The sequence below is a fragment of the Mesocricetus auratus genome, unplaced genomic scaffold (assembly GCF_017639785.1).
Source record: "Mesocricetus auratus isolate SY011 unplaced genomic scaffold, BCM_Maur_2.0 Super-Scaffold_4256, whole genome shotgun sequence".
Lineage (NCBI taxonomy): Eukaryota > Metazoa > Chordata > Mammalia > Rodentia > Cricetidae > Mesocricetus > Mesocricetus auratus.
This window is the reverse complement of record NW_024429182.1, coordinates 131,353,718-131,366,342: the sequence shown is the minus strand read 5'-3', so window position 1 is coordinate 131,366,342 and position 12,625 is coordinate 131,353,718. Positions and strand designations below refer to the sequence as shown.

Below are 12,625 nucleotides of genomic sequence, written 5' to 3'. Positions count from 1 at the left end.
AATCAATTTACTTGAAACTTTTGTTCCTAATTACTATCCACAGAAAACATCCTTTTTTTCGGGGGGGGGGGTTGAGACAGGGTTTCTCTGTGGCTTTGGAGTCTGTCCTGGAACTAACTAGTTCTTGTAACCAGGTTGGTCACAAACTCACTGAAATCTGCCTGCCTCTGCCTCCCGAGTGCTGGGACTAAAGGCATGTGCCACCACTGCCAGGCTCAGAAAACATTCTTTATTTTGACCTTCTTTGTGTGCAAGATAAACTCAAGTGAGTTCATGTGTCAGCCGATTGACTTCCTAGTATTCTACTAGCACAGAAACACCTTGTTCTGACACATAACTAGAATACACACGTGACAAAACCTAATAACATGTAATCTTTCAATGTTTCCCAAAGTTAAGATTTAGTACAATATACTATAAATACAATAGCTCAGCGCCTGTTTATACCACCAATGGTGTATTTTATGCTACAAAGTTTGGCATCACTGGCTTTCCAGTGAACTATACAGTCAATCATTCAGAATCCAATTATTTTATCCACTTTTGGGTTATAAGATGAAACTCCTGACTTCATACCTACCCAAGCTTCTCACTCATTATAAAGAATTTATCTGCGTAAGAAGAAATGGAATAGTTGGCACATAAAGGAGAAACCTGAAGCCACTCTTCTCTGTAATAAATAAATTAAGCAGCACTCTAGGTCAAAGATAGCAAAAGGCCTATTTTTATTGTTGGCTTACAAAAGGAAATGCTAACTCAGAAACAGAGCAAGCTTGAAACTTGTAAACTATCCTAATATCTATTCCTCCCAGAGTAATTGTTGCCAAACTTCTAAGATTTTTTTCTGTTGTTGGATTTGGGGGGGGTGTTTTTGTTTTTCTTTGTTCATTTATTTTTGACATTGCCTTTCAAAGTTTGGAGTTGAAAACAAATTGCAGTAAAATATTTCAGGAATATCATTCTAAATAAAAGCTATCTTTTAATTTTAATTGACATTTGATAAAAATTCTGTATAACAACAGTTAGCAGTTCTGCCCCTGCACTCCCTCACCCCCAAGCTTGTTATCATTACTAGGTGGCTCAGAGGGACTTGGAGTGAGTGTGACTGCAAGCTTACAGACCTGGGATATTCTACAGCTAGGCACATGAGGATGGATGTCACAGGAATTTAAAGCCAACTCTTGTCTTTCAGAAGACTGAATTATTAACATATTAAAGCTAAACCAAGAAACAAAATTGAACCTCCTAAATTTTCATCAAAACTATTATTTTAAAAGACACCCACCAAAAAATTTTTTAAATAGGTTTTTTTTTTTTTTGGTTTTTTTTACGAGACAGGGTTTCTCTGTATTATTTTGGAGGCTGTCGGTCCAGCCTAGCCTCGAACTCAGAGATCCGCCTGCCTCTGTCTCCCAAATGCTGGGATTAAAGGCGTGCGCCTGGCTTAAATAGATTTTTCTACATGTCTTTTTAGATAGTTCCCTAACAGCATGGTGATCTTATTTATTCTGATTTACTCTTAACAACTGTACTGAACTTACATTAGGTCTCTAAATAGAAAAGGATTAAAGAGCAGGTAAATCTGAGGCACAGTCCCAATTCTAGGGTTTAAAAAAAAAGTGAAGCTACTGTAATTTTTCCCTCAAATCAAACAAGAAACAGTTCTATAAATACCCAACATAGCCCTAAAAGCCACAGACTGGTTCATGCTCCTTACCATTGGTGAGTAGGGCTAACACTATCACTACAGCAAGCCAGAGGCAGCATGAACTCTTCCTCAAATCTGAGATAAAAGTTCACTTTACAAGCTCCTACCATGAAAACATCTATTGGGGAAAACAGCACTGTATCAGTAAGTTATGAAGCTACATAATATAATGAGGACTACCAGCCAACTTACATGAATAAAGCTTTAATGAATGGCATCTAAAATGCTGAACACACCTATATACTTAAAAGCCTGTGCCTAAAATACTACACCCCGCTGAAAACTACTGTACAAACTGGGGGGGGGGGGTATCTGTAGAACAAAGATCATAGATGGTGGCTCAATAAAGTGAAAATCTTAAGCCCTACTCTTCAAGTATATGAAGCAAATACTCACTGATCAAACTAAAACGTGTTTAATAGTTGCTCAGCAAACAATCCCTATCCTTTAAGACTGGTGGAATAAGTTTTGCACATTAACTTAGATATTTTCTGCAGTTAACTTTCAAAAATGTTCAGCTACTGAAAAAACTCACTCTGCCTCACTTGATAAAGATTCCTAAGAACCCTTACAATAAATAGAGCAATGGTTTAAAAAAAATGTGTAAATCATTTTTATACCCATCTACATTATTTCAGATATAGTCACTAGGAAAAACAAAACTGTTTCTCCGATACAAGCATTTCATTACACAGCAAAACAATAAGCTAGCCAAGAAAGGCACAATAATTTTTACTGTTTCTCCAAAGTGATACAACTTGAAATTCCAGAAACCATTCAACTCCCTTCAGTAACTGTTGGTGGGTCAGCCAATGAAAATGTTCCTAATAATTACTAATACTATTTTCTTATCTAGTTACTTAGTAAGGCAGAGAACCATACCCAAATTTCTGTTTTCAACTTTCAAATAACTGTTACCAAGTACACTAGTAAGCAAAATTCATTGCAAACTCAGATACACATCATACACATAAAAGGCTTTTTCCTTTATTTGCTGAATAGCATGCACAGAGAATCCCTTTTCAAACATTCCTGTGTGTGTGTGTGTGTGTGTTGTGAGCTCAAGAGCTTATGTCTCTCTACACTTTTCTCCTAGTGCTTTTTCACTTATTTTTTCAAGCACTCAAAACTTCATGAGGAGCAGCAAAGGAAGGATGGCTTAGTGGATAAAGGTGCTTGTGACTCATAGATGCAACACTGACCAAAGCCACAAAATTGTCATCCACTGGGTTGCCACAGCACGTGTGCACTCCCATCAGACACCCACAATAATAACAACTACAAAAAAAGATTTTTTAAGATACCAGTCTTTGTAGTTTTATTTATTGAATAATGGATCCTTTCCCCATAATCTATGCTTATTTTGACGTATATTCATAGTTTTCCCTTCTGTTGGGCTAAGTGTGCACACTTTCACAGCATTACTGTGAGAATTACCCACACAGAACAACCTTAGCACATATTAAAAGTTGATCACAAACACTAATAGCCAATATTATTTATTTATCTCTGAATAGGCTTTATTTGCTTGTTTGTTTATGGCTTCGTGATGCCATTGTCTACTCCTGAACCAATAACCTAGTAAAGTACTCTGAATTTATAATACATTAGATTTTCTGAAAGGACTTTCTCCCTCCATTCATTCATGTGGTAAGATAAACATCAAGCTATCATTGTTGTCTATAATACCACATTGGAACTCTACTTGGAACTGTGCTGCACTTAAACATCAATTCAGGGACCACAGGTCAGTTCTGACTCTCTTTACCCACAGAGTTTGATTCTCCTAGATTTGGGCAACAAACCATCATTTGTTGTATTTATTCTTAAGTATAGGCTCTGGAGGAAGATTTTCATGGGTATATCAAAATTTCAAATGAACTCTTTGACATAGCAATTTCATTTTTAAGAATTTGCCATACAGTAGTAAGCGGACAGATACAAAAAATATAAATACAATTATTTAAAGTGTACTCATTGCAGTAACAATATCCTGGAAACAAGCCAAACATCTCCTCAAAAAGGCAATGATGACCTGAGCAGCAAGAGGAAAACTACTCAACCATTACAAAAACACAGAATCAAAAGCATTGGTTTAGACGAAAGCTCTACAACTGTTGTGCTGCAGAATTCATGTCTGTAAAACATTTTACCAGGGGTAGGAGAAATAAAAGCACCTTATGTAAAGTACTGACACAGTTGAGCTCTTTCACATTTTTGATCCTCTGAGAATATTAAATGTGACTTAGGGAAACAACTGGTTAGCACTGCATTTACCTGTTCACTTATGGTGGGTCTAGCTTTATGTAGACTTCAAAGTGCGCCCCTAATACAGCATCCAAGAAAATAATCCTTCAATTACTAGTTAAGAATGCAAATATTTAACTAGAGAAGCATTGCCATGTTCCATAAAAAATCTCAATATCATAATTTATGTGTAAGCACACCTTCTAAATCACCTTGCCATAGCAAGATATTGGAAACACTTCTCTAAGTAATAACACTTTCCAAGTGTGCTGTCTTGAATAACAAGTACCAGGGCTCACACTTTGAACAAAGTGATATTCTGTGTAAAATGGCAACAAAGTCTTCCTCCCCAGGAAGTCCCAGCAAAGGTAAATAACATGTTTTATGTTTTAATAAGTAACAAAATGTTGCACTGATTCTAGTTTTTGGTCCCAGTCTTAACGTTTAGATCGCTCATCAATGTGCTTTCAAAACAGATACAAACTAAATTATTACTAAAGGAAGAATATTCCATTCCTTAAAACAATCTATTCACTTCTAACCGTAACCGGTAACTACTGCCAGCCAAAAGACAAGATCCTATTAAGAATTCAGAAACGTCCTTCTATCTGCTCCCAAAGGTTATGATTAAGTATTTCAAATAGAAAAATACATAAAATAGCCACCTGTCTTCAGCTGCTTGAGTAATGGATTTTTTTAAATGGAGTTCTTTCACTCATCACATTTTGTGTTCCTGTCATTGTTTGAAAGAATAAGCACTGTAGGATGTTATTTCAAAAAGAATTAAAATGAACAAAAGGGAAGAATTCTAACTCGCTTTTAAAATGTTTAGCTTAATGCAGTACTTAATAATATAAGGCATGTGTCAATAAACACACTTCAAAACACACGGGAAAATGGATCGGAAAGTTGTTTTGGACAGAATTCACCGGGTATTTTCTGTTGTTGAGTTCATCTTATTGTCCATGTGATACTTTTGAAAGTTGAAATTAAAGGTGTTAAAAACTTTCCTCCTCTGTTGCCTCACACAAATAATAAACCTCAGAAAAAAAAATCTTAGCTCCTCTCGAGCTGAGTGTTTTGCTGTCTCGAAGCTTTATCGCTGCCACTGCGCATACCGCAGCGGGTGACATCAGATCGAAACTACAGGGTTTCGCCGGGTACCAACCACTCCTCCGGAGACAGCCCCGGCTACCCACCGGCCTGCTGCAGGTGACACCCCCGGGTCTCCGCGGACACGCTCTCGGGGACCTGAGAACCCTCACCCGGGGCGACTTTCCAGGCGCGAGACCTGTTGCACGTCGCCTCGCAGCGCGAGCCGGAGCCAGGCACCGGCAGTCGTGCACCTGCCCGGGCGGCGGGCGCGTCCCCAGCCCGCCCTCCTCCGCTGCCTCCCCTTCCCGCCCCGCCACCGACGCCCCCGGCTGCCGCCCGCGGGGAGGGCGGGGCGAGGTCCCCCCGCGGGTCCCCCGGCCCCCACCGCCCCGCCCGCAGCCCCGCCGGCCGTGAGCCCTCACCTTAGCGGCCGCGGCCCTGGCGGACATCTTGTCTCTCTCGGCGCCGCGCGAGGCTCCTCGGACCCGAAACTCCGCGCCGCCGGCCCGCCCGCCCGCTCCTCACGCCACCGTCCGCAAAAACATCTCCCGGGGACGAGCGGGGCAGGGGCGGGGGCGGCCGGAAAGGCCCGGCCCACGGGGTGGGGATTCAACTGGGACAAAAGTCCGGGAAGCGTCCGCCCCGCCCGGGCTTCTCCGCGGGGCACACCCGGCCGCCTGCTCGGCCTCCGCCGCCCTCGGCCCGCTCGCCGCTCCGCAGCGCCGGGACCCCCGGCTGTCCTCTCCGCCCTCGGGCGTCTCCTCAGAAGCCTGCTCCCGCACGTAACTTCCCCGGAACGCGCGGCCGCCGAGAGACGTGCCGTCGGCGGGCAGAGCCGTCGCGGGCAACTCAAGCAGCCACGCAAAACCTGCCGGACCGGGCCACTGAGCATGCCCAGCCGGCGGGGGCGGGGCCTCGGCGAGGGGCGGGGCCAGGCTGGCTCCGACCCCCGCGCGGAAGGAAAGGCTCAGCTCTCCTAGTAACTTGCTAGTCGGTTTCCGCTGCCGCGCGAGCCATCCTGTTTGCTTTTTATCAAAGATTCGGCAGGATTCGCCTCCCCCCGGCCCCCCAGAACCCTAAACCCCTGTGTACTAAAGCTTTTCGACTCCCTACGGAAACTTGTCTACTCTCTTCCGCAGCCAGCCACCCCGGATCAGTCCCACGCAGGAGTGTGGCAGGAAAGGCGGGCCTGGCCAATACCTGACTGTGGTTTCCTTAACCTCGCAAGTAACAGTGGTCACAAATGTCACCACGTGTCTGGGCATTGTTACCCTATTGAAGTGAGATGTGTTTTTGTTTGAAGTACATCAGAAATGCTCTAGCAGGCTCAGAACAAGCCAACTGCCTTAAATAAACCAAGTTACAGATCTGGGCATCCAGGGATAATCCCAGCCACTTTCTCATGCCTCCCTAGACATTTTGGGGCTATCAAGATTGCTGAAATTCTTGGCCTCTGAAGAGATAGATCAGGCTGCCTGCTTTTCTGAACCATGTCCTCCAGCTCAAGCTGAACCTAAAAAAGTATGTAAGTACACGCGGAACTCACCACCAGTTCAATCTGCCATTGCGCAAACTTAGGCCAACTGCCTTGATGAACCACTTCGAGCTTCATGAAGTTACACTCTGTATACTGCAAAGCTCTTCACAAATATCAAAAAATTTTAGTAACATTAAATAACATCCTTAAAGTACCTGTTATAATGCTACGATAGCCACGAAAGGTGAAGTAGAACAGAAACATAGGGTTTTAAACAATAGTTTTTAGAATTCAACTGCACAACAGAATCAAACTTAATTCTAACTAAGAAATATTCATATATGACAATTGAGATTTCAAAATCATGTATTTTGCAACTCTAAGCTAGTTGAACTAGAAAAGAACATTATGCAAACCAAACCCTATTTCTTGCCATGAATGAAAACAATTAAAGTCATTTTTTGTTTTAGTCATAATGCATGCGATTGTTTCAATGGCAAAGTGCCCTGTGTTCTCTTACTGGTGATTAAGTTTTTCCTATGAGAAAGCAGCGTCACAAAACACTTAGGTGTGCTGTATTCTAGAAAGTGGTTATTGAAGGTCTTTCACGTCAGTGCATTAACATTCAATAAGATGCATTCTGCAAGCCTGTCTAGGGACCGACAGGGTGTTTCATATGCACACTTTTCCCCTTTTCTCATTGGTCAATCTTCTATCAAGTCTCCCACTGTGTGAATTAAATGGTAGATATCTGCAATTTGTCTCAAATACAATACACATGATTGATCTTTGTCATGGCTTTTTAAAAAATGAAATCAAGTAAAAACATTTCACTTTCATAATACTTTGCTTTAAAAAGTGTATCAATTAAAAATTTCCAGTTAACATTTTAAAAATTTCCAGTGGTATTTTGAATAATGGAATTACATTATCTAAGTTGAACTGTATGTTATACTAGGTAATTCTTAATATCTAAACCAAACTATATTTGTGTGTCTTCTCCAAATAGCAAGGGAAGTTCCTTTCATTTATAGAAGTGAAGATGCCATAATGACACCTATTAATTTGTATGCTAATAAAAATAAAGAAATAAGAACATCATTTTAAAGAAAAACACTGTTGTCAGGAACCTAGCCCCCACCTTACAGTTTATCTGGAGGGGGAGGTGCTTCAAAATGCAGTAGACAGAATATAGCATAATCTCTGAGACACACCCTTATCCACTGAACACCAAAAAAGTTTTCAAAGCATACCATGACATTAATGAGTACAGATGAATGTGGCTACATTTTCTCTAGGTTTAAATCAAAAGGAAAGAAATTCAAATGAGTTAGAGAATCTCTTAGAGTTACATGAAAGTTCAATCAAGAATTTCCCTTTGTGTACAGATTTCTTTCTGATCTAGTACAGAGGAACAGGAAACTGAAAACCACAACACTCAGAAGCACAACTTCCTGTGGGATTTCTGGTGTCTGTGGTCAGAATGCAAGAAGCACTAAGCATTTAGAGTCTTTAGAATTACTTAATAAAACAGCCTTGACTCAGTTAACTACACCTACACTTATATTTTACATCATGTATTTTTGTTGCCACTGTAAAAACAAAACAAAAAACATCAACAGTCTCTAAAAAACTTCATTAATGTTGCTTTTGGTAAGAGTTGTGTGTTTACTTTTGAAAAGGAAAGAGGAAATGTTGGGCACCATAAGGAGATCTTGATAACGCAACTGAAGAGTGTATATATATATATATATATATATATATATATATATCAACACTATTAACAGTTGGGTATCGTTCACTGAATGTTTTGACCAGACCACATCACTAAAGAGTCTGTGAATGGCCTCAGGACTTTCATATGTCACGGAGCAGAGCAAAATGGGGAAGAAACTTTCTGTGACTTGTCAGGTTTCTAGAATCCTGAAACAAACTGGGCTTAGTGTGTACGTCTTTAACCCCAGTAGAGGACAGAGGCTGGAGCAGGAGGACCTCAGTGATTCTGAGGCCAGCTTGTTTACATAGTGAGCTCCAGGATAGCCAAGGCTACATAGAGAGACCTGTCGACATACATACATATATGCATATATGCATGCATGCATATATATGGCTATCAACCCCAATCTTTAGTTTATACTTATTTACTTCTCCGTGTGTGTGTGTGTGTGTGTGTGTGTGTGTGTGTGTGCACGCGCTCACGGGTGCGCACTCGAACACATTTGGTCAAGCACATGCATGTACATATATGGAAGTCAGAAGACAACTTGGGAGTGAGGAAGTCAGTTCTTTCCTTCCACCAAGTAGGTCCCAGGGATCAAACTCAGGTCATCAGGCTCACTTACCTGTGGAGCCATTTCACAAGCCCTTATATCTTATTTTAAAATAAACATTATAAATTGCATACTTAAAGTTAACTAAACTTTTAGATTATATAAATATATATTTAAGTGCAATAACAATATTGTTAATGATCAATGTGATTTTATTTTTATCATAAGTAAATATTAATTTCACATATCATGGGTTTCACTGTGACATGTCCACAAATGCATAGATCATGTTTGTGTCATATCTTCCCCCCAGCTACCCTCCCTTATTGTTCCCTTGGTCATTTCATGTTTTTTATAGCTCATATTAACACTAAAATCGAATCTTTCTTTATTCTCTTCAGAATAAGGAAGAATCCTTCCAACTGGACTATCCCAGACCATGTCTCAAAAACAAAAACACCTGTCTCTTGGAGCTACCCTTCCTCCAACTGTGACAAGTGGTGCTTTTTCTCTTGAGGTCCTGAGTAGTCCACAAACAGAACTTGGGAGGCTACAGTGATGCCATGAATGCACAGGCTGCCTGGCTCAGCTCTGGACACTGTGTGCTTTTCTTCCCATATCTGTTGTGCCTCTTCTGACCCCTCCTGATGGTTCGCTTCTACCCAACCCAGGCATCTTTTCTCCAAACCCCCCTGGGGAAGGGATGCTGCTGAATGGGAACTCTTCCGCCCCGTCAAATCACTGATAAACCACCCTGAGTAAGGATCACCTCTTCTGCTAATCCCCCACCGGGGCTGGGAAGCCCACCCTATGCTCCTTTCCACTGTCTCTATCATCTTCATCTCTCGTTGACCAAAGAAGTCTATCAAGCTTCCTCTACTGTCTCCCATTTAAAATGCAGGAACAAAATAGCCACTGATACCCCCTGACTACCTTCCAAGGCTCACAACAGTGCACATGGACAGGAGCCCAGTGCACAGGAACCCTGTACTGGGGAGGAGGTAGGGGTTACCGTTTGGAAACTTGGGTTTCATTTGGGATCTGTACTTTGGAAATAAATTTGTCTGAGACAGTGGAAGTTGCCCTTGGGACTTTGGCATCTGTTGTGACATCATCCTACCTCCAGCTAATTCCTAGAAGAGGGTCTGGGCTACCCGCTACCCTACCTCAGGAGGTCTATGCTCTTCCTGACCTAACTGTGTGTCATTGTTTCTGCCTCTGGCAAGGATCTAAGCAAGGGACAGGAGCTACTGTGTGTACAGACAAGTACATTTGGCAGCACAAGAGCCTCGGGCAGGCAGTGACACTTCATGTCTGATGGGCAGCTGGTTAGAAGGTCCATCTTGGTTGGAGATGAACCTCTGGCCCAGCCTAGACTGAATAACCAAGCCATCTAGTGAAGGGGGTTATCCTCCGTATTTCCTTTGTGGGAACAGTGGTGACTCAGTTTCTCCATACCTAATGCTCAGAAAGGTATTTCAAGGCTTTTGGGGAGGGGATCCCAGCAAGCCAGCAGGCCTAGCACACACAGACGTGGGACCTGGTTCCTGGGAAAACCAGTGCTTCTTGCATGCCTGCCAGGCCAGGACTGGCTGTGTTCCTGCAGATGGGATGTCCACGGGCTCTTTCCAACCTTCCTAAGTCTGGCTATGCTGATCACTTCTGGCCAGCTTGAAGCATCCGCCAGGGTCAAGCCACAACATTTGGGTTGTAGCAACTCCTCATAGGAACTAGAATCTCTGAGACTGACATTTAAAACTGGAGTTATAAAAAAAAAACGAGCTGATAAAATTTGTGCTAATATTTTACATTTTAAATTTCTCTCTACTTAGAGTTACATTGATTAGCACATAAATCTGACAAATCATGATGGCAACCACTGAAGGAAAAGAACACCACCAGGTTTAGGCTGTAAGAAATAGCTTTACTGGCACTTTTTCTTATATTGGGAACAGGATCTAATTTTCATTTTCCTCTTTGTTTGGGGGGGGCGGGGATTGAGGCAGGGTTTGTCTGTGTAGCTTTGGAGCCTGTCCTGGAACTCTCTGTGTAGACCAGGCTGGCCTCGAACTCATAGAGATCTGCCTGCCTCTGCCTCCCAAGTGCTGGTATTAAAGGCTTGCACCACCACCTCCCGGCACTGATTTTCATTTTTCATCAGGTTCCAGATACAGGGTGGAGCTTATTTCACGTCTTCCTATAGATACTGTTCGATTGGTAGCAAGCCCCTCCAGAGCAGTCCACAAGCTATTTCTCAGTGTTAAGGCATGCCCAAATTACAGGATATACCTTCCTCCTTAATTTCACAAGTAATATGCACTTTAAAATCCACTGTGCTCACATTCCAGTTGCCCATGAATACTATCATTTAATACTAAATAGAAAGCTTGTCTCCAGACTGCTTTCTACACTTTGACTTTGTGTGTGTGTGTCTGTCTGTCTCTATCTCTGTGTATGTGTATAGGAGCAGAGAAACAAATAAGAATATACACTTTTGTGTTTGTTATATAAACTACATTGTTGTTCTGAATTTCATCGGTTTTTTATTTAATACTAGTCTTGGTACTAGTCTTGGTAATCTGTTAAAACAGTTGGCTTTATCATTTAAATTGGCTGTGTAAGAGTCAGGCACGATAATATATGCCAATGGTCCCAGAACTTATGGAGACTGAGGCAGATGAACTGTAAACTCAAGACATATTTGAGACATAGTGAAACCTTGTCTAAAAAAGAAAAAACTGACAGCTGGGTGGTGGTGAAGAATCCCAGCACCCAGAGGCAGGTGGATCTCTGTGAGTTCAAGGCCAGCCTGGTCTACAGACCTAGCTCAGAACAGTCAAGGCTGTACAAAGAAATCCTGTCTTGGAAAAAACAAAAGCAAAGAAAAACTAATAAAATAAAATGTTCAATAATCTATACTGCAAACAGAGTGTAGTTTATCAAAGATAATTTCTGTTATTATAATGTTACAATGTTTTTTCTGGTTTTTCAAGACAGGGTTCTCTGTACAGCCTTGGCTGTCCTGGAACTAGGTCTGTGGACCAACCTTCCCTTGAATTGAGAGATCTGCCTGCCTCTGCCTCTGGAGTTCTGGGATTAAAGGTGTGCACTACTGCCACCCAGCTTGAAATTCCGCCCAACTTGACATTCTTATATTTGATATTCAGACGCATGTGCAAGTATTTCTCCAGAAGAGAGGTTCAAACAGATTTCAGGGTTGAAGTATGGGCTTTTGTGAAGATAAATAAAAATAGAGTTGGACAAGTGAGGTGTTTCTGCAATCCTGGCAGCTGGAAAACTGAAGGACACTAGCTTAGACCCTGTCTCAAAAAAGAAAGAGGTGGGGTGAGGGAGGAAGAGAAGAGAGAGAGAAAAGAGAGAGGAAACCATTTAACTGATATTGCCAACTTGTCCTCCAAGAAAAGCTTAGCTATTTACCCTCTTTCCCTAAGCAAGCATGTGAATTCCTATTTGATCTTTTATGTGTTTCTTCATCTAGTAAAAATATCCTATCATTTGCCTGATATACTTTTCCCATTATGTCCTATTTGACTGTTTCTTTTATTGGTTCAACACAAGAGAATACAAAAGAATGATCTTTAGGAATTTTCTATTGAATGCATTCTGAGCCTCCTCTCACTCTACTCCGTGTGTGTGTGTGTGTGTGTGTGTGTGTGTGTGTGTGTGTGTCTGTGTGTGTGTGAAATAAAAAGTACTGCAGAACTTTACAGGACAGTATTGGGAGTCCCTGGACATTTTGCAGGAGGACGTGTTTTCTTCTGCTGTTAGCATTTTGCATGTCCTTAAAACACTGAACCTGTATTGGTT

The 12,625-nt window shown here is 41.7% G+C and overlaps 1 protein-coding gene across 11 annotated transcripts in view; it reads right to left on the bottom strand.

The window, feature by feature from the left end:
* Tjp1 (tight junction protein 1) overlaps nt 1–12,625 on the bottom strand; it is a 241,058-nt gene that overhangs the window by 68,689 nt on the left and 159,744 nt on the right. Inside the window, exon 1 of one of the 11 annotated variants that reach the window (XM_013123899.3) lies at nt 5,473–5,938. The exons of the other annotated variants lie outside the window; for them this stretch is intronic. Coding sequence (XP_012979353.1) covers nt 5,473–5,499 — 27 coding nt within the window. The 5' untranslated portion in view covers nt 5,500–5,938. Of the gene's footprint in view, nt 1–5,472; nt 5,939–12,625 lie in introns of those variants that run through there. 11 annotated transcript variants of the gene reach the window in all.